The sequence below is a fragment of the Rhamphochromis sp. 'chilingali' genome, assembly GCF_963969265.1.
Source record: "Rhamphochromis sp. 'chilingali' genome assembly, chromosome: 21".
NCBI lineage: Eukaryota > Metazoa > Chordata > Actinopteri > Cichliformes > Cichlidae > Rhamphochromis > Rhamphochromis sp. 'chilingali'.
Genome location: NC_137949.1, coordinates 10,021,778 through 10,043,685, shown reverse-complemented (window position 1 = coordinate 10,043,685; position 21,908 = coordinate 10,021,778). Strand labels below are relative to the sequence as shown.

Below are 21,908 nucleotides of genomic sequence, written 5' to 3'. Positions count from 1 at the left end.
CCTGGTAAAGACCTATAGTAAACGTTTGACCTCTGTTATTGCCAACAAAGGTTATGTTACAAAGTATTGAGTTGTATTTTTGTTATTGACCAAATAGTTATTTTCCACCCTGATTTACGAATAAATTCTTTACAAATCCTACCATGTGAATTCATGGATTTTTTTTTCACATTCTGTCTCTCACAGTTGAAGTGTACCTCTGGTGCAAATTAATGACCTCTGTCATCATTTTAGGTGGGGGAACTTGCACAATCGGTGGCTGACTAAATACTTTTTTGCCCCACTGTATAGGGCCTTGAGGGTAGGCACGTTAACGGCGTCCAGTGGACGGTCTGTGTACTCAAACCTACCTCTGGTGCCGGTGCCCACCTCTCAATTTTAAATCCATGTAGACATTGAGGGTTCTCGGGAGGGGCCGTGCTAACACCCGCTGCTCTCTAGCAGCAGCACCATGCTCTCCCTTGTTTTAAATGCACTTTAGAGCAACACGCAGCAACACTACACCTGAGCGGGAGGAGGAAGGTATGGGGTCTTCACACACCCCCGTTCTCTACTGGCCATCGGGGCGGGGTGGCTGGGAGGAGATGTTGACTGTCCGATTGGCCTCCCTGCTGCTGCGGAGCCTGGGACGGTCTGCTTGCCTCCACCTCGGGGGGAAGGGTAACATCTCTTGGGTCTGGGTGCTGTTTCCCCCTCTGGGGGCGAGGGTACCTGGACCCGGGGTATAGAGTATGTTTGGGGAGTGTGATTGTGTGTACATGTCCATTTATGTCAATCCTTACGTTGGGTGAGTGCTGAGTGTTTGTATATGTGTGCATGAGGGTGGGAATGCATGTTTGTGTCTGTGTGTGCCTGTTTGTCTGTGTCTATATGTCAGGTCGGGTCTTAGACTCTACCTCTCTGGGAACTCCCAGGCCCTCCAAGGCCTATCTCCCCTCACCACACTCCCTGCCGGTGACTGATGCCCTCAGGGGTCGGTGCATTGGTGGTTCTTGGTGTCCGGGGCTGGGCGCTCAGGTATGTACCAGCTCACTCCCGGTGGCTACTTGGCGGGGCCTGGCGCCTGTTGCTCGGTCAGGCCTCCTCCGGGGTGCGGGGGGCCCTCAGGCCTCCGGCCTCTGGGCCTGCGGCTCGGTTCACTCTGGCACAGCTGGCTGCCGGCAGAGCCGGCGGGCACGCCGGTGCAGCCCCCTCTAGCTTCTGCTCGGTGGCTACTGGGTGACGCCTCGTCTGGGGATCCTCAGCCCTTCCCATGAAGGTGGCACGGATGCCCCTCCGGTGGTCCTCCTTGGGCTCTCGCAGTCTGGGGCCTCTGGATGTCTGGGGCCTGGATCTCCTCCATGCCTGCTTCATGCCCTGGGGCACGGGGCTATGGCTCTCTACATCCTCTTGCAGACCATTACATGTGGAAACCATTTGAATACAAGCGCTGATCCACACAGGTGTGCACACGGGTGTTCACTGCTCGTAGACTTAAATTACACCTTTCTTGGCTGCTACTTCAAAGCACATTGTGCGCTGTCTGTCCTGCGTGCTGCACAACAACATTGAATATTTAGTATTTACTGCTGTTTACACTTAGCTAGATTAATGCGATGGTGTTGTGTTTAGTACACTCAACAAAAATATAAACGCAACACCTTTGTTACTGCTCCCATTCCCCATGGGATGGACGTAGAGACCTAAAATTCATTCCAGATACACAATATAACCATCCCTCCCAAACAGTGGTCACAAATCAGTCCAAATGTGTGGTAGTGGGCACATCTGCTATATTGAGATAATCCATCCCACCTCACAGGTGTGCCACATCAGGATGCTGATCTGACATCATGAGTAATGCACAGGTGTACCTCAGACTGCCCACAACAAAAGGCCACCCTGGAATGTGCAGTTTTGTCTCACAGCAAAATGCCACAGATGCCACAAGCAATGAGGGAGCGTGCAATTGGCATGCTGACAGCAGGAATGTCAACCAGATCTGTCGCCCGTGCATTGAATGTTCATTTCTCAACCATAAGCCGTCTCCACAGGCGTTTCAGAGAATATGGCAGCACATCCAACCGGCCTCACAACCGCAGACCTCGTGTAACCACACCAGCCCAGGACCTCCACATCCAGCAGGTTCACCTCCAAGATCGTCTGAGACCAGCCACCCAGACAGCTGCTGGAACAATTGGTTTGCACAACCAAACAATTTCTGCACAAACTGTCAGAAACAGTCTCAGGGACGCTCAACTGCATGCCCGTCGTCCTCATCGGGGTCTTGACCTGACTCCAGCTCGTCGCCGTAACAGACTTGTGTGGGCAAATGCTCACATTCGATGGCGTCTGGCACGTTGGAGAGGTGTGCGCTTCACGGATGAATCATGGTTCACATTGTTCAGGGCAGATGGCAGCTGAGAATGTCCCAGTTCTTGCATGGCCAGCATACTCACCGGACATGTCACCCATTGAGCATGTTCGGGATGTGCTTGACCGGCGTATACGACAGCGTGTACCAGTTCCCACGAATATCCAACAACCTCGCACAGCCATTGAAGAGGAGTGGACCAACATTCCACAGGCCACAATTGACAATCTGATAGACTCCATGCGACGATGTGTTGCACTGCATGAGGCAAATGGTGGTCACACCAGATACTGACTGGTTCTGGGTCCCCAGACCCCCAATAGCGCAAAAAACTGCACATTCCAGGGTGGCCTTTTGTTGTGGGCAGTCTGAGGTACACCTGTGCACTACTCATGATGTCAGATCAGCATCCTGATGTGGCACACCTGTGAGGTGGGATGGATTATCTCAATATAGCAGATGTGCCCACTACCACACATTTGGACTGATTTGTGACCACTGTTTGGGAGGGATGGTTATATTGTGTATCTGGAATGAATTTTAGGTCTCTACGTCCATCCCATGGGGAATGGGAGCAGTAACAAATATATTTTTGTTGAGTGTATGTTGCTTTGGTTTTTTTGCTTGTTTTCTATTCTTTCTCTCTCAATGGGTGATCCAGGAGATTTTATTTTATTTTATTATTATTTTTTTCCCTTTCTCACTGTCCCTCTCCCCTTCTGTTTTTCATTTCCTTCCTCTTTCTTTCTCCTTTTCCTATCTGTCACTCATGTCTGTCCCGTCTGTAACAACTGAAAATAAAATAAAATAAATAATAAAAACAAAGGTCGATCAAATGGACCAATATGGCAATGCCACGATGATCCATTTGGCAAAATAAATCCATTGGGTATCCTTGTTGGTCCTCAGACAACAATTCTGACGGCTAAAGAACCAAATGGGACAGGCCAAAAAAAAAAAGAATGTGATTGGCTGTCTGTCTCAGTGTGTTGGCTCAGTGATAGGCTGTCACGTGCTGTGTTTTATTTGAGTATTCTGATTACACAAACACAGTCGTATTTGCTTGATTAGAGTTCTTATAGATTTTTCACTTTTGTTTTCATTCTATTTACTTTTACTTTGTTTAAGACTTTAGTTTTTTTCGTTTTAGATGATTTCAATGAATATTGTATTTGTGAGGCAAGATTTAAGATATCAGTGCAAATATTACAATATGAACTTTTAGAAAGCAGAGTCAAGTTCATAAACGTCTCATCAGGCAGGAAACTTTACTTATTCAACAACAACAAAACGAAGGATAAGCCTCTATCATTTTATTTTATTTCAGTTTTTTAAAACTGAAATTTTCAGTTTGTGTAATTGTATTTTTTTTTTAAAACAAATATTACTCTGTGTGTGTGTGTATACCCGTATTGATCCCTGAGACGTGCGCTCCTGGTTGAATGTGCGCCGTCTCTCCCAGCGGTGGATCGAGTCCTGGACCTCTCTGCTGAGCTGGCGCGTCGCTGACCTCTGCTGGTCAAATGTCTTAATGTGCTCCAGCGCCCCGTAGGTGGTGGTCAGGTAATAGGAACCTGCACACACACACTCAGTGATTTCAGTGACATGATCAGCACACAGATGAGTGTGTGTGAGTATTTTCGGCGTGGGTTGGCACCTTCTCCCAGCGTTAGCGACGGGTCCATCAGCTCCATCATGTACTCTACATCCAGCTGCAGGGCGCACAGGTTGGACCGGGCCAGGACGTACATCATCACAGGCAGGAAATCATCAGCGCCATGGGACCGCCCTGCAGGGACAAAGGGAAATCTAAACCTGCACTTTATTCTTACAGTCAGCAGGGGGCTACTCTGCTCTCCACAGCTGGTTCGCACTGATGCGCCTCAGTCGCATGTTTGTTACTCCACGCCTCGCTCACCAGGCTCAGTTTTGAAACAGAGCGATTGAGGCTCGATAACCGCAGGGTACATAACTATACGCTGACCTCCAGATATTTATTAATCTGCACTTTTTCCTGTACATGTAGTTTAATAATGTGGGGGCGGGGCTTAAAGCACAGCTGGCGATGCTGACCTGGACAGCTGATAGACATGGAGTCGTAGATGATCTTGCAGGCCTTCAACAGCTGCTCGATCTTCTTCTGAGGAGAATACTCCTGATGGAGGTTGTTTAGTTTGATGCTGATCTTCTCCATAGACGAGGCCTCAGGGACAGCCGTGGTAATTCCTAACGCCGTGGTGGTGCTGCCGAGGACTACAGACTGACACACAAGAACACAAACACCATCAGCATCGCAGAGGACGCTCCTGCTGCTGCGCAGGGACTGCAGCAGGCCTGCAGGTGCATGCATGAAGGATAAAAACAGGTGAAAAACTTTAAAAATTCAAAGAAAAGAGTGACGGTCGAGGTTTTATTTCATGGAGGCAGCTCGCTGCACCACCTGGTTCTGGGCCAGCTGTTTGAGGCCGCCGTTGCCCGTGTGCAGCTTCTCCAGCCTCTGATAGATGGACTCCTTCAAGGGCTTCAGGACACTCTTACACAGAGCAGCTTCCACAATGCTCTCTGCAGGCACAAGATCAGAGTTAAAGTAGAACGGCTGACGTCACCGTTTATTTCTTCGTAACCACAGAAACGATGACGTTGTGCGATGTTCGAGGAAATGACTGAGCTCAAACTTCCCCGTGTGACCTCCACATAATGCAGTCTAAAAATAAAAAGCTGTGAGTTACCGAGTTTGTCCTGCATGTACTGGTGCTGCGGCTCCAGCATGGCCTGCAGCTCCGTGCTCTGCAGCAGGTAGCTCTTCAGCTGAGTCATCATCTGTCGGATCTCCTGCAGCATCTCAGTGGAGGACGAGTGGCTCGACATCGTCTCCAGGGTGAAGGCGCGGTGCTCTTTCACCTAAACACACAGACTGGTCACATGACGTGGCATCCAGGCGGCGCGTGGCTGAGCTGAGGGTTTGGGTGGAAGGCTTCCGCCTCTGCGCACTCACCAAGTTGCCAAAGTAGCTGAAAGGGTCCCTGGCGAGCTCCACAATGCGCTGCGTGAGGCGGCGCTCGTGACTGATGAGCCCGGTGAGGACGGTTGACAAACGGTAGCGGGCTTTGTCCAACATCACAGTGGTGGAGGTTCGTCTGACGGCTGCTTTGGGGCTGCGACTCTCTGCCAGGCGGCTGGAAAGAAAGCAAAGCCTTTAGTTTGAGCTCACCGTATCTGTGCGACACCTGACGCTTGCATGAACAAACTTTCTGCACTTTACTGCGATTTCCTTTTGACCAGCATGATGGTGCAGCAGACTACGAGCTCCAGTCCTTACTGAGACATCCTGCACAGAGGAGTGGTGTTTATAGGTTTCCACACTGACCTCAGAAGCTTTGATGATGTCAGCTTTACAGAGAGGTGTGCAGCCTGAGAACCTGAGACCATGAGTCTGTCGGGGGGATCGGAAGTGTTTCAGAACGTGTTAAAAATGTCGCGTAAAGTCTGCTGTGGTCTGAAAGGAGCTGCACAAAATCTGAAACCACAGGATGACCAGCTGAGGAAGCCTCATCTCTCCACTCTATCACAACATTCTTGTAAATCTGTAGCTGCTGCAGCTGCATTTAAGGTGGATGTTTGTTGCTAATCTCGTTCTTCAGCCTGTTCAGAAGTATCTGCAGGTTTTTGTGCTTCGCTGATCAGATGTGGTGTGCAGCAGGGGTCTGCGCTGGGACCCTCTGCTTCCTGATGTTAGCTGTAAACATGCAGTCACCCGCCGTGCAGTCAGCAGAGGCTGCGCTGTGTGCAAAACCCAGATAGTAAATGCAGTTTCATTTTGGCCTATTGAAGCTTGACTGCATGATGATAATAGTTGACCTTGGTGTTATCAGCCGAGTCCATGGACCCGGCTGGCCTAGCCTCTGGGTGTCTGGCTGTGCTGATATCAGCCACAGCCTGGTTACTGTCCGGTTTAAGACCCACTCTACATGGCAGTGGAATAAATCACAGCATGTGGTTCTCATCCTGTTTGGACTTTGAACTTTAAGCTTAAACCAAACCAGCGCAATAAAAGCAAAGTTTTATTTTGACAGAGAACAGATTTATGATCCAAAACTTCCAGAACCATAAACTTGCAACATCTGGCACAGCCACCTGTCTGACCTCCTGATCTCCATGACCTGTGCATGTGCACAGGTGGATGTAGGCGGGGTCTGAGAAAGAGGCGGTAAATGATGGCCCAGAGGAACAGTTAGTGGTTAAACTCAAAATGCACGACAGAGTGAAACTGATTTGTTTTTAACGTTTGCTGTCTGCGGGGAAAATGCTTTTGTTTTTGTTGCAGTTCCATCAGTGACCAGTAGGAGGCATGCAGCCAGGCCCAGGTGATGGGCTCAGGCGTACCTGTGGTTTTGCTCCAGTTCCTGGTTCAGCTCTATGTCTTCTTCTGTGCTGCTGGTGGAGCTGGAGTCGGGCTGGGTTGCCAGAATAGCGCCCCCCTGTGGCGAGTACAGCGACACATCCGGCCGCCGTGCTGGGGATGGAAGGGGCACTTTGATTGGAGCGCTCTGATTGGCTCCTACGTGCTGGGACGCAGGTGAGTCGGGTGAGGTGGGTTTCCTCCTCGGTGGAGGTACTGGGCGGGACGGTTTCTTTCCCGGCGGGGGGCACGGTGGGCTGGCTCTCACTTTGTCCTCCTTCTCCTCCTCCTTGCCTTGTCCTTCTCCCTCCTTCTCCTCCTCCTCCGCCGCCGCTTGGTGCTGGTCCTTGCTGTCCTGCTCAAACAGCAGACCTGATTTACTTCTCCTTTTCTCCCCCTGCTCTCCTCCCTCCTCTCTGTCGGCTTTCTTTGCAGCATTTTGTCCCTTCTCTCTCTCTGTCCCTTCTCCAGCCTCTCGCTCAGAGCTTTTTCTGCAGGGAGAGGTGCGACAGAGAGGAGCAGGAGGCAGAGGGGGAGCAGCTCGGCCCTGCGGGGGGATGGGAGGCCTCGACGGGTGAGGTGATGTCAACGCTGACTTCCTCCCTTCTCTCTCCACTACTCCTCCCCTTCCTTCCTCTTTTCTCTCAGCTTCAGGAGTTGCAGAAGACAGCGGCTCAGGCGAGGGGGGAGGAGGGGAGAAGAGGAGGCCCATCCCGGCCCCTGAGCCCAGACTGGGGGGGCGGGGTGGGGGGCGCTTATATTTAAGCTCAAAACTTGTTATGGTTTGACCTTTGTCCTGCGTGCTAGGCTTCTGTGAGGCTTCTCCGTTGTGCAGGGAGGAGGTGATGCTCTGATTGGTGCTGATGTTGTGTTTGGATGTGGAGGAGGAGGGGCTCAGGTCTTTGCTCGTGTCTCTGGGCCGCTCCTCCACAGGAACAGAGTTCACGTACAGATACATGTGGGTCTGATCCAACATCAGGTCCTGATTCTCAGCTCGCCGGTTCAGGTCAGACGTCCAGAAATCTGCAACGCGAAGAAGAGTTACTCCCATTTACATGATTTCATCACCATCATTATCATCACTTCCTCTTCCTGTTACAACACAGTGGTGTTTTTGTGTAGCATATCTAAAAGCTTCATTAAAAGCGTAGGAAAACTTATTTCTTGTGTAACACAATGCAAAACAATTTTTTTATACAGCACCAAATCACAGCAAGTTGCCTCAAGGTGCTGTATTATTGTAAGGTAGACCCTACAATAGTACATACAGAGAAAAACCCAACAATCATATGACCCCCTATGAGCAAGCACTTTGAAGGAAAAACTCCCTTTTAACAGGAAGAAACCTCCAGCAGAACCAGGCTCAGGGAGGGGCGGGGCCATCTGCTGTGATTGGTTGCGGTGAGAGGATTGTTTGCCGAGCGTTATCCAAAGCACACTCTCTTTTGATTCACCTGCTAATTTTATTAACAGTATTCACTCACTGTGTCTTTGGGGTCTTGCTAGCTTAGCTTAGCTCATAGCCGACTCGTTAGCACCAATGCTACTTCACCTGTCCCTCCTGCACTTTCTTGCTCATTGTGTCAGATGTTTAGTTACTCCTCGGCCTCCTTTAGCAGTAATGATACTTGTAATAAATGCAGCATATTTGCAGCTCTGGAGGCCAGGATTACTGAATTGGAGACCCGGCTTTGCACCCATCATTCACCCGTAGCTAGCCAGGCCCTTGTAGCTGGTGCAGCCGAAGATAGCGTAGGCCCTGCTAGCTGTTCCCCGGCAGACCCCAAGCAGCTGGGGAAAGGGGGCGGCTGGGTGACGGTGAGGAGGAAGCATAGTCTTAAACCATTTTTCCCCATTCTGCGACACACCCGCCGGGGGTCAAACTCTGGTAATTGGTGATTCTGTTCTCAGACATGTGAAGCTAGAGACACCAGCAACCATAGTCAATTGTCTTCCAGGGGCCAGAGCAGGCGACATTGAGGGAAATTTAAAACTGCTGGCTAAGGTTAAATATAAATTCAGTAAAATCATAATTCACGTTGGCAGTAATGACACCTGGTTACGTCAATCGGAGGTCACTAACATCAATATTGAATCCGTGTGCAACTTTGCCAAAACAATGTAGTTTTCTCTGGTCCCCTCCCCAATCAGACCAGGAGTGACATGTTTAGCCGCATGTTCTCCTTAAATTGCTGGCTGTCTGAGTGGTGTCCCAGAAACGATGTGGGCTTCATAGATAATTGGCAAACCTTCTGGAGGAAACCTGGTCTTGTTAGGAGAGACGGCATCCATCCCACTTTGGATGGAGCAGCTCTCATTTCTAGAAATATGGACAAATTTATTAAACCCCCCAAAATATGATTATCCTGAGTTGGGACTAGGAAGCAGAGTTGCAGTCTTACACGCCTCTCTGCAGCTTCTCTCCTCCTGCTACCCCCCCCCCCCCCCCCCCCCAAAACCCATCTCCATAGAGACTGTGTCAGCTCCCAAACAGACAAAAAACAAACTAAAAACCAGCAACAAACAACTTAAACATAAACAATCACAAAGAAAGAACAATACAGTATCCACATCTGAACCAAAGAGTAAAACAGTGAAATGTGGATGATTAAATATTAGGTCTCTCTCCTCCAAGTCTCTGTTAGTACATGACTTAATAATTGATCAACAAATTGATTTACTCTGCCTTACCGAAACCTGGTTGCAGCAGGATGATTATGTTAGTTTAAATGAATCAACACCCCCGAGTCATTCTAACTACCAGAAATCTCGAAGCCCAGGCCGAGGGGGCGGTGTGGCAGCAATTTTTCACACCAGCCTATTAATCAACCAAAGACCCAGACACTTTTTAATTCATTTGAAAGCTTGATGCTTCGCCTCGTCCACCCCAGCTGTAAACTCAGAAACCAGTCTTACTTGTTATCATCTATCGTCCACCTGGGCCTTACACAGAGTTTCTCTCTGATTTCTCAGACTTTTTATCTGATTTAGTTCTGAGCTCAGATAAAATAATTATTGTGGGTCCATGTAGATGCTAAAAATGACAGCCTCAACATGGCATTTAATCTGTTATTAGACTCAATTGCCTTCTCTCAAACTGTAAAAGAACCCACCCACCACTTTAATCACACTCTAGACCTTGTTTTAAGATATGGCATAGAAACTGAACATTTAACGGTGTTTCCTGAAAACCCTCTCCTGTCTGATCATTTCCTGATAACATTTACTTTTACAATATTTGATTACACAGCAGTGAAGAGTAGACTTTATCACAGTAGATGTCTTTCTGAAAGTGCTGTAACTAAGTTTAAGAATATAATCCACCCACTGTTATCATCTTCAATGCCCTGTACCAACACAGAGCAGAGCAGCTATCTGAACGCTACTCCAACAGAGGTCGATCATCTTGTTAATAATTTCACCTCCTCACTACGTACGACTCTGGATACTGTAGCTCCTGTGAAAACTAAGGTCTCTAATCAGAAGTACCTGACTCCGTGGTATAATTCTCAAACACGTACCCTAAAGCAGATGACTCGTAATCTGGAGAGGAAATGGCGTGTCACAAATTTAGAGGATCATCATTTAGCCTGGAGAAATAGTTTGCTGCTTTATAAGAAAGCCCTCCGCAAAGCCAGAACATTTAAATACTATTCATCACTGATTGAAGAAAATAAGAACAACCCCAGGTTTCTCTTCAGCACTGTAGCCAGGCTGACAAAAAGTCAGAGCTCTTTTGAGCCAACAATCCCTTTAACGTTAACTAGTAATGACTTCATGAACTTCTTCACAAATAAAATTTTTATCATTAGAGAAAAAAATGACCAATAATCATCCCACAGATGTAATATTATCTACAGCTACTCTTAGTACCATTGATGTTAAGTTAGACTCTCTATCTATCTCTAATAATAATACTACTAATAATAATAATAATCTCTAATAATCAGCTATGTACCACAGGCCTTCAAGCTGGCTGTAGTTAAACCTTTACTTAAAAAGCATCTCTAGACCCAGCAGTCTTAGCTAATTATAGGCCAATCTCCAACCTTCCTTTCATATCAAACATCCTTGAAAGAGTAGTTGTCAAACAGCTAACAGATCATCTGCAGAGGAATGGCTTATTTGAAGAGGTCAAAGGAGCTTGCAAAGAAAAGCGTCTGGACTTCTATAAGTTGCTTGAAGACGTTTCACCTCTCATCCGAGAAGCTTCTTCAGTTCTAAGGTCAAATGGTGGAGAGTCCCAGATATAAACCTAGTGGGAGTAACCCCCCACAGAGGGACAAAAGGACCCCCTGATGATCCTCTAATCGCCTGAGCCAAGGTGTGAAACTGGGTGTGGGTCCCAATCAGCCAGAGTTTCGGGTGAGCTCATTGCGAAACCTGGCCCCACCTTATCATGCGAATTCCTGAGGTCAGATGGCCCAGGATGTGAGTGGGCGTTAAGGCGTCTGGGAAGGGATCTCAAAACTGGATTATAGATGGCAGAGAGTTGGTGTCGTAAACCCCCGCCTCTGTTCAAAGATGGTCGCTCACAGTGGACATAGATGGCTTCTTTCACTCCTCTTTCAAACCATCTGTCCTCTCTGTCCAAAATGTGAACATTGGCATCCTCGAAAGAGTGACCTTTATCCTTAAGATGCAGATGGACTGCTGAGTCTTGTCCTGTGGAGGTGGCTCTTCTGTGTTGTGCCATGCGCTTGTGAAGTGGCTGTTTGGTCTCTCCAATGTAGAGGTCTGGGCATTCCTCGCTGCACTGTACAGCATACACCACATTGTTACGTTTGTGTTTTGGCGTTTTGTCTTTCAGGTGAACCAGTTTCTGTCTGAGCGTGTTGCTGGGTCTGAAATACACTGGGATGTCATGCTTGGAGAAAACTCTCCTGAGTTTCTCTAATACACCGGCTACATAGGGGATGACAATGTTGTTGCGTCTGTCCTTCTTATCCTCCCTCGCTGGTGTCTGGTCTTCTTTTCTGTGCCTCTTTGCTGACTTTAAAGTCAGCAAAGAGGCACAGAAAAGACATTGGAGAGACCAAACAGCCACTTCACAAGCGCATGGCACAACACAGAAGAGCCACCTCCACAGGACAAGACTCAGCAGTCCATCTGCATCTTAAGGTCAAAGGTCACTCTTTCGAGGATGCCAATGTTCACATTTTGGACAGAGAGGACAGATGGTTTGAAAGAGGAGTGAAAGAAGCCATCTATGTCCACTGTGAGCGACCATCTTTGAACAGAGGCGGGGGTTTACGACACCAACTCTCTGCCATCTATAATCCAGTTTTGAGATCCCTTCCCAGACGCCTTAACGCCCACTCACATCCTGGGCCATCTGACCTCAGGAATTCGCATGATAAGGTGGGGCCAGGTTTCGCAATGAGCTCACCCGAAACTCTGGCTGATTGGGACCCACACCCAGTTTCACACCTTGGCTCAGGCGATTAGAGGATCATCAGGGGGTCCTTTTGTCCCTCTGTGGGGGGTTACTCCCACTAGGTTTATATCTGGGACTCTCCACCATTTGACCTTAGAACTGAAGAAGCTTCTCAGATGAGAGGTGAAACGTCTTCAAGCAACTTATAGAAGTCCAGACGCTTTTCTTTGCAAGCTCCTTTGACTACAATGACCTGGATGACTGAGAACCTTCACAGACTTATTTGAAGAGTTTCAGTCAGGTTTCAGAGCTCATCACAGCACAGAAACAGCTTTAGTGAAGGTTACAAATGATCTTCTTATGGCCTCTGACAGTGGACTCATCTCTGTGCTTGTCCTGCTAGACCTCAGTGCAGCATTCGATACTGTCGACCATAATATCCTATTAGAGCGATTAGAACATGCTGTAGGTATTACAGGTACTGCACTGCAGTGGTTTGTATCATATCTATCTAATAGACTCCAATTTGTTCATGTAAATGGAGAGTCCTCTTCACACACTGAGGTTAATTATGGAGTTCCACAGGGTTCAGTGCTAGGACCAATTCTGTTTACATTATACATGCTTCCCTTAGGCAGCATCATCAGAAGACATAGCATACATTTACACTGTATGGTGAATGCTGATGTTTGCCTCAGTGATAATTTGACAACTTTAATAACCTGATGAGTTAATTATTTTACCTGCACCCATAGCAGCAATGCTCTCCAGCTCCTCTCTCTTAGTTGCCGTGGTAATGGCCGTGGGTGACCTCAGCAGGACGGCCAGGATGTCCCTGATTTTTGGATCGAGTTGGGAGAAGGTTGAATGAAGCAGGTATTGAAAGAGTGTGCACATGTATGTGAATGTGAGTGTGTGGATACTGCGAGCACCGCAGGCTTGTTTTTACAGTGTGTGTGTTGTGCGATGTCCTGCGTGCTGCTGCAGGTGTGTTTGTGTTACCTGCTGTGGAAGTAGAAGGAGATGAGTTTGAAGATGTCATCAAAGACCAGAGAGGAGCCCTCCAAGTGGACGACTGGGGGAGACAGAGAAGAATGAATGGCTTCCTCCTTTGTGTGAATGTGTGTACTTTCTGAAGCAGCACCTACACGTCTTGTGTTGTTGGATCTTCATGTCGCGTACGAGCGGCGCCCCCTGCTCGTCAGGCAGCCGTACCGATAGCGTCGCGACGTCGTTGTCCTCTGTGCTGCGCACCAGGAAAGCCTGCAGACACCAGCGAGTGTGGTTTTGAGTCTGAGGTCATGTGATGTACAATAAGAAGCTGCCTCCTCTTTTAGAAGCGCACAGCTGTATGACTCACAGCGCGAGCGTCAGCACAAGTCTGAGGACACTCTCACATGTCAGCGTCTCACAAATTTAACAGGTCCCATAAAAACAAACATGCAGCTGTGATTCACCTGGATGTGAAGTCATTCCATCTCAAACCAACCACACAATCTTCTGCTCCACTGCTCAGAGTTGCTATTTGATATATGCTAATTATTAAATATGTTTATAATAGATATTAGATGTTATCTCTACTGTGAAACGGTAGCTTTCAAGTGAATGAAAGATGGAAAATGGTAAATGGCCTGCATTTGTATAGCGCTTTACACTACATTCAGTCATCCACACATTCACACACTGACGCAGGTGTGGAAAATGAAGAAAGGTCCATATAACCAAATGATTTGTGAGTTATGATCAGAGCCTGGCTCCTGTAACCCGTCATATTTGCTCAATCCAGCACAAAAGCTAAATGCAAATCAGAGCTGGTCGAGCAGGAAATGAGATGGGTTGGCTGTATGTTCATGTCAGAGGGGATCTCCGAGGTTCCTCCAGCAACACCAGAAACTTCATTTCCTTCATTTGGTGAAGTTTTGAACCCGTCTGCAGATTTTCTGCATCAGTCTGTGATGTAAATGTCTTTATTTATTAAAGGGAAGAGGAAAATCAGGGAGCAGTCACCACTTCAGTGTCATTATTCCCAGCTCTAACACAACAATGACTTCCTGCTGAGTCGCCACGCGTGAAGACGTAAATTGCTCTTCGTAGGTTTGTTTGGTTTCCAGATGTGAGTCAGAGGTAAAGACTTTGTGATGGTGTCTGATATCAGGCCCTCGTTTCTGCGTTTTAACAGCTTTAAACCTGTTAAACATGTTTCACATTTCTGCTGTTGATTCAAACTTTCTGTGCATGCACGCGTCTACAGGTAAACGAAAAAAGGAGATGATGACGTATTTCCATCAGAGTAAAGGATATTTACCCTGTAAATAGGGCCCATTATAGAGGGGATACCTGTGTGTGTGTGTGTGTGTGTGTGTGTGTGTGTGTGTGTGTGTGTGTGTGTGTGTGTGTGTCTCACCCCGGCTGGCTCCTCCTCCAGTATCCTGGCGGTTTGCTCTCGGCTGAGTCCTTCGGGCCGCCACACGGAGGTGCTCCCGACCAGCCGGTCCACCGAGCTCAGCACCGGAGGAGCCGGTGAGGCTGGTGGGAACACAGGGGTGGGAGGGGGGGAGGAAGAAGAGGAGGGGGGTGGGAGTGTAGGAGATAAAGGAGCAGGAAGAGGGGGAGGAGAGAAAGTGGGCGTCAGATCAGAGGAGACAGAGGACAGCAGGGGAGGAGCAGGAGTGGGGACAGGGGAAGGTGAGAGAGGGGGAGGCAAAGATAAGGGAGGAGGTGCGTGGACCGGAGGGAGAGGGGGAGGGAGGGACGGAGGGGTGGCTGGAGGCAGAGGAGGTCGAGAGGGGAGATGGGAGTTCCTGACTGCAGAAGGTGGAGGTTTGGGCCGACATGGCCGGGGCGGCGGGTGGGAGGGCAGCGAGGGCGGAGGCAGGGGGGGGGGCGGGTCAAGTGGTCCTGTCACAGGGCTGCAAAGAGAAAAGGTCAAAGGTCAATAAACAGATTGACAGCTGGCCGGTGATGTTTCCTGTGATCAGCTGCTCGGACTTTAACCACACTGAGAGGATGGCCCACCCGCTGGGCCCAGGCCCTGCCTTTTAAAACACACCTGCTGCTGCTGCAGATTTCATAATGGCTGGCATCATCGCCGGCTTCAAAGGGGCGGAGTTAAACATCTGACTTAACACCAGTGCAGCCGACTCAGAAAGCATCCAGACGGCGGAGCGGGCCTCAAACACGAGCTGAACTATCACCGAGCGCCACGTGCTGCTGCTGGGACGACTCCTACCGCCCCTCTGTGATCCCTGACGGAGCTCCCAGGTCACGTGACCAGCTCCTGAGTCTGGTTTCATTTGTATTATAATTGTTTTATTTTTTCAGTGTCGTGTGCAGCACTTTGTGTCTGCCGTGGTTGATTTAAGGTGGTGATAAAGACACCTGAGGGACCCTGCAGGTATGTTGTTGAGGCCAGTTTACCCCAGGTAGGGTCTCCCTGCATGAGCGAGGGCTGGAACATGGATGGATGCTAACGCAAGCTGTGCTGGTGACCAGGTGGATGTTAGGAGGTGAAGTCTGATGTCAAGGTCGTGGTATCACTGACTCATCCTGTGCCTGTCAAGGCCCGGGGTGTGTTGTTGTCTGAGTCATGTGACCTAAGGTGTGAAGTCTTTGTGCGTCGCGTGGTGAGTTTCAGGTCCGCCTCCGAGGTGCCAACCACAGAAGGATGCTAGAGCTCATCAGGTGAGAGGTGAAGCATCCTCAGAAAGCTGAAAATGAGATCCCGTTGCTTCAGCTGAGGCGTTTAAGCCTTAGAGAGACGATAAAGACTAATTGAATCTAAGTCTTCTTCACTCGCCACGGCTGCAGCGCTCAGAGCTCCTCGCTCGCAGCAGCCTGGAAACCACACAGATGTTAGCGGTGCATCAGAAACCGGAGCACAGGACAACAGCAGCTGATGAGAGCGGTCTCTGGGGTTTGTCAGGGCAAGTGATTTATTTACATTACATCATCTGACATTACAGCATGGCCTCTAGGGGTCACGGGGTCACCAGTTTGGCTTTTTAAGGCTATGAAACGGTAAAAGCTGGTCCAGCAGGAGCACAGGCGTGTTTGAGACGTCTCCTCCCCCAGCCTGACACACGGGCAGCAGGGCGCCGTGTGTCTGTGTGTCAGTGAGCTGCTCCTCATCATCACCTGGTGAACACAGTGAGTTAATAGCGCAATGCTGTTAGAGGAAGTCTGTGGTCAGTTCGTCTAGTCCTGTGGTTACCAAACAGAGAACAAAATAGCAGGTTGGTGTTGAAGGTAGTCCGCCACTGATGGCTGCACATCGTTACCATCAGTTCTTCTGATCGTGTTGTGAGGTGAATGCACGGCCCGCCTGCAGTGTTTGCATCTACCCGGCTTTACCTGCCAGGTGAGTCCGACAGGTGCCGGACAGGTGGACGTTGGGTTTCCAGGTGTGTGTGTTGCTACCTGACAGGTGACTCACTCAGCGGTCCAGATGACACCAAAAAACATGAAAAGAAACACTTTCACAACACTTGTGTTGTTCCTCTTGCAGTTCGCCACATATAAGAAGAAGATCTGTTTCCTGTCGTTGACCCCCTGAGGGGTCAGGGTCACCTGGACCCTTCCCCCCTCCCCCCATCAGTCGGGGCCTCCTGTGTTGTTCTATTAAAATCCCAGCATGCACCTGCACGCTGCAGGCTGCAGCCTTTATTTACCTTTGCTGCAGTCTGAGTTACCTCTGCCTTATCAGTGGTCTGGTGGTTTGGCTTTAAATAGACGAGTACTTGCTAGCAGTATGTTACAGCACGGTCATGCTAACTTACGTTTGTCTCTGTAGCTAAGTTTGAAGTGCTGTTTGTGGCCCGTAGATAACAAAGGCTCTCAGCTGAGAGTGGCGCCATCAGCGAGCGTTAATATGTTTGCTTTATGGCTTCCTCTGCTCACTTCTCCCTCTGCAACGCAAAGAGTGCCGGTGATTGTAAATTACAGCAGATTGCTGACAGCAGAGTGACGTAAGGTGTTGTTCTTGAGCTCCTCGTGTTTGTGTTTAAAGCAGCTGTTACACACGGGGGTGGTCTTTAATTAGACCTGTTTGGTGCCCAAGTGTCACTTGAGGACGAGCTCATGGAGGTGCAGCGTGGATGAAAGTGTCTTTAGGGTTGTGGACCCTGAACCGGTCTGTGATCGTGCACAGCATGCAGGTGATGTAGCGGCCGACCTACGTTCCTTTGGGAATCTCGGGGAAAGCCGGGACACAGTGGAGAGATTGCGTCACTTAACTGTCTCCAGGAAAAGCTGGAGGAGGTCCTGAGAGGGACGGCGTCTAAAAGGAGCTGCCGGGGCTTCGGTGCCATCCGTCTCTCAGCCAATGGCGTGTCCAGCGGGGTGGCCTGGGGGGGCACAGGCCACCCCCCAAACCAGACTGGCCACCCCAGGTGCCACCCCAAAGGCAAAACAATAAAATTCAATCAAATATCAAATGTCCGATTATGTTTTCACGGTGACGCTCAGATATCCGAGTGTAAGTGAATGCAGCATCGCTTCTGCGCTATGCGCATCACGTTAGCAAAGGTAGGAGAGCCAAGCGCGAAAGACGGCACTGCAGGAAACAATTTTTCGGTGAAAGAAAATGAGGACAGAATAAATGTCCCGGTAAGTAATATCAAGTTTGTTGAGTTTAGTAAACTTCGGTGAAATTAGAATACCAAGGAAAAAAATAACACTTAAAGAATTATTGCAGCTGTGGAATATTTCAGACAGTATGCTACTGAGGGCAGCTAACATAAGAGTTATGAGTTATAAGATATAATCTAAGTCGTAACATTGCTGTATGGAGCTGCAGATTTGGTTGCAGGTTAACATAGCTGGACTGGCCATCGGGCATACCGGGCATATGCCCGGTGACTTATTTTTTATTTTTTTTGTAACGGCATGAACAATGAGAGGTGGTGGATTGGCCAGATGCAGGTCGATGTGTAGAAATAACTCCGTTGTTTGGTGGTGGCTATGACGGGGCTTCCACAGAGGCAACAGGTGGATGAGGGAAGGGGAGGCAGGAGGAGAGACCCGAAGCAGCCACCAGTCCGAGTGTCAGGTGAACTGAACTTCAGGTAAGAAGTTATGACCTGCAGTCTATCTGGGTCAGATATAAACCAAGTTTAGGTGGAGTTTATTTTCATGTTGCTGACTTTTTACTGTCAGTTGCAATAACTCATACTGCGTTCTAGCCAGTTTGACGGAGTTTTTATACAGCTGGGTGGGTGCTATGATGTTACTGATAGTGAACTTTATTTTATTCATAAGGTTAGTAGAGTTGCCAACGGCTCCTTAAAAAATGGAATGGTCCCTCATTCAGAGAAAATATTACGCGTTTCGTATTGAGCTGAGAAGAGACGCAGTTTGTCCCGGACTTTAGCTAGAATGGAAAAAAGACACAAAGCTGGATTTATTCTGTCTTTACGCTGCACAGCTGCCTCTTCTTCTCTCATCCTCTCACCCTCCCTCTCCTGTTGCTACTTCAATCATGAAACTGATCAATGATCAGCTGATCGGCTTTTCTCTCTTGTTTGTTTATCGCCCACTTTGCGCCAGAAAGAGGAAACCAGCGGATATTGCGCTAAACAACAGCAGCACGTTTAAGCTTGATCAGCTGTTGTTAGAATGTATTTAATATTAATTTCTAGTATCAGCTGATGTTTGCTGGAGCCACAGCTGTAAAGCTGCTGGTCATGATGTCTGTTTAGATATGTGGTGAGAGGGAAACATGAAGATGAAACCAGGAGATGTCCTTACTGAACCATCAGAGCTGAACAGGTGATGGAGAAACAGGTTTACCTTTTAGGTGACATGAATGAGTTGAAGGGAAGTTATGAACTGTTTCTGAGAGACAAATAACACCAGGATCCTTTTTTATGTAGCTGACAGCTGGTAACTGTGCAGGGGCGGGTCTAGCAAAGTTTTGCCAGGGGGCCAGGTAGGGCATTAACAGGGAAAGGTGGGCACAAAGAAATACTTTTCTTTCTTATTCTCATTTAAAATACCTAGTTTTTATTAAATAATTATCTAAATCTTACAACCAAAGTTTTTATCTGACGTAAAATGTATAGAAATCATACATATACCAACAAGACTGTACATCACTGTCACAACAGCATTTGTTTTCATTCAAAGGCTTTATGGCTTTACTACCTGGTGGGCCGGTCTGTAGTAAAAATGCCCAATTTTTTTGTCCCAGTCCAGCCCTGCAGGTTAATACTGGCAGTGTCACCATGCCAGCTGACTGTATTTTATCATCAGCCAGTGTTGTTCTTTATCAATATTACCAAAGTTTACATTAGGCAGCATAGAAAGTATTTACTTGCTTTCAGGTTTTATTCAAATGTTAGTCTTTTCAGTTGTTTCTCCACTTTTTTCCTGTTTCAAAATCAAACACCAGTTTGTGAGAAGATTATCTTCTTTTTTTAACAGGCAGATAAAGTTTTGCATTGGCTAATTTGTCAATTGTTTGTTACAAATGTTCGTATTTTAATTTTCAAAAATGTTTTTGCCCAAAACATATGTGCACTATATGTCAGTAAAAATACTATGCAAATATTGCTGTCCTTGAATGCTGAGTAAGCACTGACAAAGCACTGATTGTATCTCTTGTACTTTATCAACGCAGTATCTAAAAACTTTGCACCGTAGTGGTTAAAATCTCATTCTAATAAGAGTTAAAAGTGCATTTGGTTATTAGGTTTATAGGATTATTGAATTATGGTTAAGGGTTGGTAGAGTTTTTTTTTTAAACATTATCTGCCAATTAAATCTGCCACCCTTCTCCAAATCTGTGCCCCTACCTGGCCCCCCCAACAAAAATTTTCTAGACACGCCACTGCTCTCAGCTGTTCTTACAAAAAGAGCCAGTTGATTCCACTGAGACGTGTCTTCAGTGGATTTCAGGCTGATGAAATCATGTGACTAACCGATCCCAGTCCAACGGCCATAAGTGCCCGTCTGCTCACAGGAAGACAGGCGGCACAATAAATCGTTCAGTCAGCTGAATTTTCAAGCTGTGGCCAGAAGCAGACATCCTGTGTTTGATTCATGTTTGCTGAGCTGCATGGAAACACCACGCACGCACATTTACTCCACCTTTGATTCCAGCGGAGGAGACGTTAGAAACGGCCTACACCCATCACGTCGCTGAGGTGCGTCTTTACCTGACACAGGTTTAAAGTCCACGCTCGGTCTGCTCTGACTCTATTAAACATGAAGCAGTGCCTTCACTCGTGCTCTGCTGTGGTTCACGTTGCAATGCAGTCTGGGTGGTGATGTCATACAAGTGGAATGGTTACGGTCCCGATCTGTGCTCAACCTGTTCAAAGGAGGAACATTTGGGGGGCGTAGCAACACGAAAGCGATCACGGGGGTGAGGGTGTCCGTGTGGCGCTCCACGCCAACATCCGGTCGTCAGATGTTGGACGATTAAACACCACCAAGCAGGACTCCATCGGCACCTGTATCGGAGTGTCTGTGCTGTCTGAGCTGGACACGCTGAACTCAGCCTGACTGCACGGGAAGGTTGTCACTTCCTGCGCAACGCTTCACAGCCAGCAGGGCGGCCTCTGATACTTCCTGTCTTTCATGGTTGTTAGGCTGGTTCACATGTGCTGCCTCAGGATCATCAGGCTGAAAAGTGTTCGACCACTAAAGTCTGTCAATGAGTAAACGGGTGGGGCGGTAGTTCGATCCCTGGCTCCTCCAGTCTGCGTGCCGAAGTATCCTTGAGCAGGGCACTGACCCCTGAGCTGCATGAGAGTGTTGGTGTAGTTTGTATGGAGAGTAAAAAGTGCCCTGAGTGCTAATAAGGACCGGCCCGTACATAAATAATAAAAGCTTGTGAAGACGATGACAGGCATCTGTGACCTGCTCCTGCAGCCGCAGACGGATCAAATGCCAAGAAAGAAGAAACTATAACTCACTTATAAACTCACAGCTAAATGCTGTGTTGGTTATTTATGCTTGTTTAAAGATATGGACGTGCAGGTGATGGTGTAGGTCTGACAGCAGCCTGTCACTGCAGGTCAGGCCTTATAGATTGTTTCACTGACCAAAAACACGAAGACAAGAAAAGCAGCAAAAGAGGTCTGTGCCCCAGAGGGAGCCCCCTGCTGCCCCCACGACCAACGTAAGGAGAGGATGGACGGGTGGACTTAGACTTTTACAGTTACTGCATCAGTTTTTACTCCACTGCAGTTTTTGCTGAAATGAAGCAGTCACATGTGAGCTCTGCAGGTTTCAGTAACAGTCCTGTGATGTGTAAGCATCCACTTTTACATCTCATACATGAGTTATCTGGGCCTTTTATCCCCGAGGAGTTTTAAATGAAGAAGTGATACTGCAGCGTAGTAAAGCAGCACAATACTTCACCCGCCGCTGACTCTGCGGTGACTGAGCCTTCAGCACAACAACACTCGCGCTCCCTGCCGCCCTGCGGCCTCGATAACGTAGTGATTTGGACACAGGCGAGCTGAGTGAGAAACGAATGCCACAGAGCAGGACACTCATTTACAATGACTTCTTTTCACAGCCAGAGAAGTCGCCCCCTGCTGGACATTACACAGAATGCGGGTTTAAACATAGCCTGTATATAAAAGATGGACATAGCCAGCCGTTGTTTTTGGACTCCTCAGTTTGAAAAATCATCTTTAGAAACGAGGGGGGAGTGCTGGCTGCCATGATTGTAGACTGTATGAGACCATCACACAGACTGATTACTATTTAGTGCTCTACAACATCCAATCAAAACCCTAGAACTTCACTGTGCACCACACCTGGAGCTCCGC

General features: G+C 48.1%; 2 protein-coding genes across 2 annotated transcripts in view; one reads left to right on the top strand and one right to left on the bottom strand.

Moving 5' to 3' along the window:
- rin3 (Ras and Rab interactor 3) overlaps positions 1–21,908 on the bottom strand; it is a 31,291-nt gene that overhangs the window by 8,070 nt on the left and 1,313 nt on the right. The window contains exons 2-12 of the mRNA XM_080870351.1: positions 14,534–15,038; positions 13,278–13,392; positions 13,132–13,204; positions 12,873–12,964; positions 6,737–7,775; positions 5,349–5,529; positions 5,083–5,254; positions 4,794–4,915; positions 4,427–4,613; positions 4,011–4,142; positions 3,761–3,927 (exon numbers count right to left, since the gene is read on the bottom strand). Coding sequence (XP_080726477.1) covers positions 3,761–3,927; positions 4,011–4,142; positions 4,427–4,613; positions 4,794–4,915; positions 5,083–5,254; positions 5,349–5,529; positions 6,737–7,775; positions 12,873–12,964; positions 13,132–13,204; positions 13,278–13,392; positions 14,534–15,038 — 2,785 coding nt within the window. The remainder of the gene's footprint in view (positions 1–3,760; positions 3,928–4,010; positions 4,143–4,426; positions 4,614–4,793; positions 4,916–5,082; positions 5,255–5,348; positions 5,530–6,736; positions 7,776–12,872; positions 12,965–13,131; positions 13,205–13,277; positions 13,393–14,533; positions 15,039–21,908) is intronic.
- Positions 17,204–21,908, top strand: part of LOC308389632 (uncharacterized protein) — a 33,727-nt gene continuing 29,022 nt past the window's right edge. The window contains exon 1 of the mRNA XM_080871121.1: positions 17,204–17,733. The gene's annotated coding sequence lies outside the window, so the exon portion shown is untranslated. The remainder of the gene's footprint in view (positions 17,734–21,908) is intronic.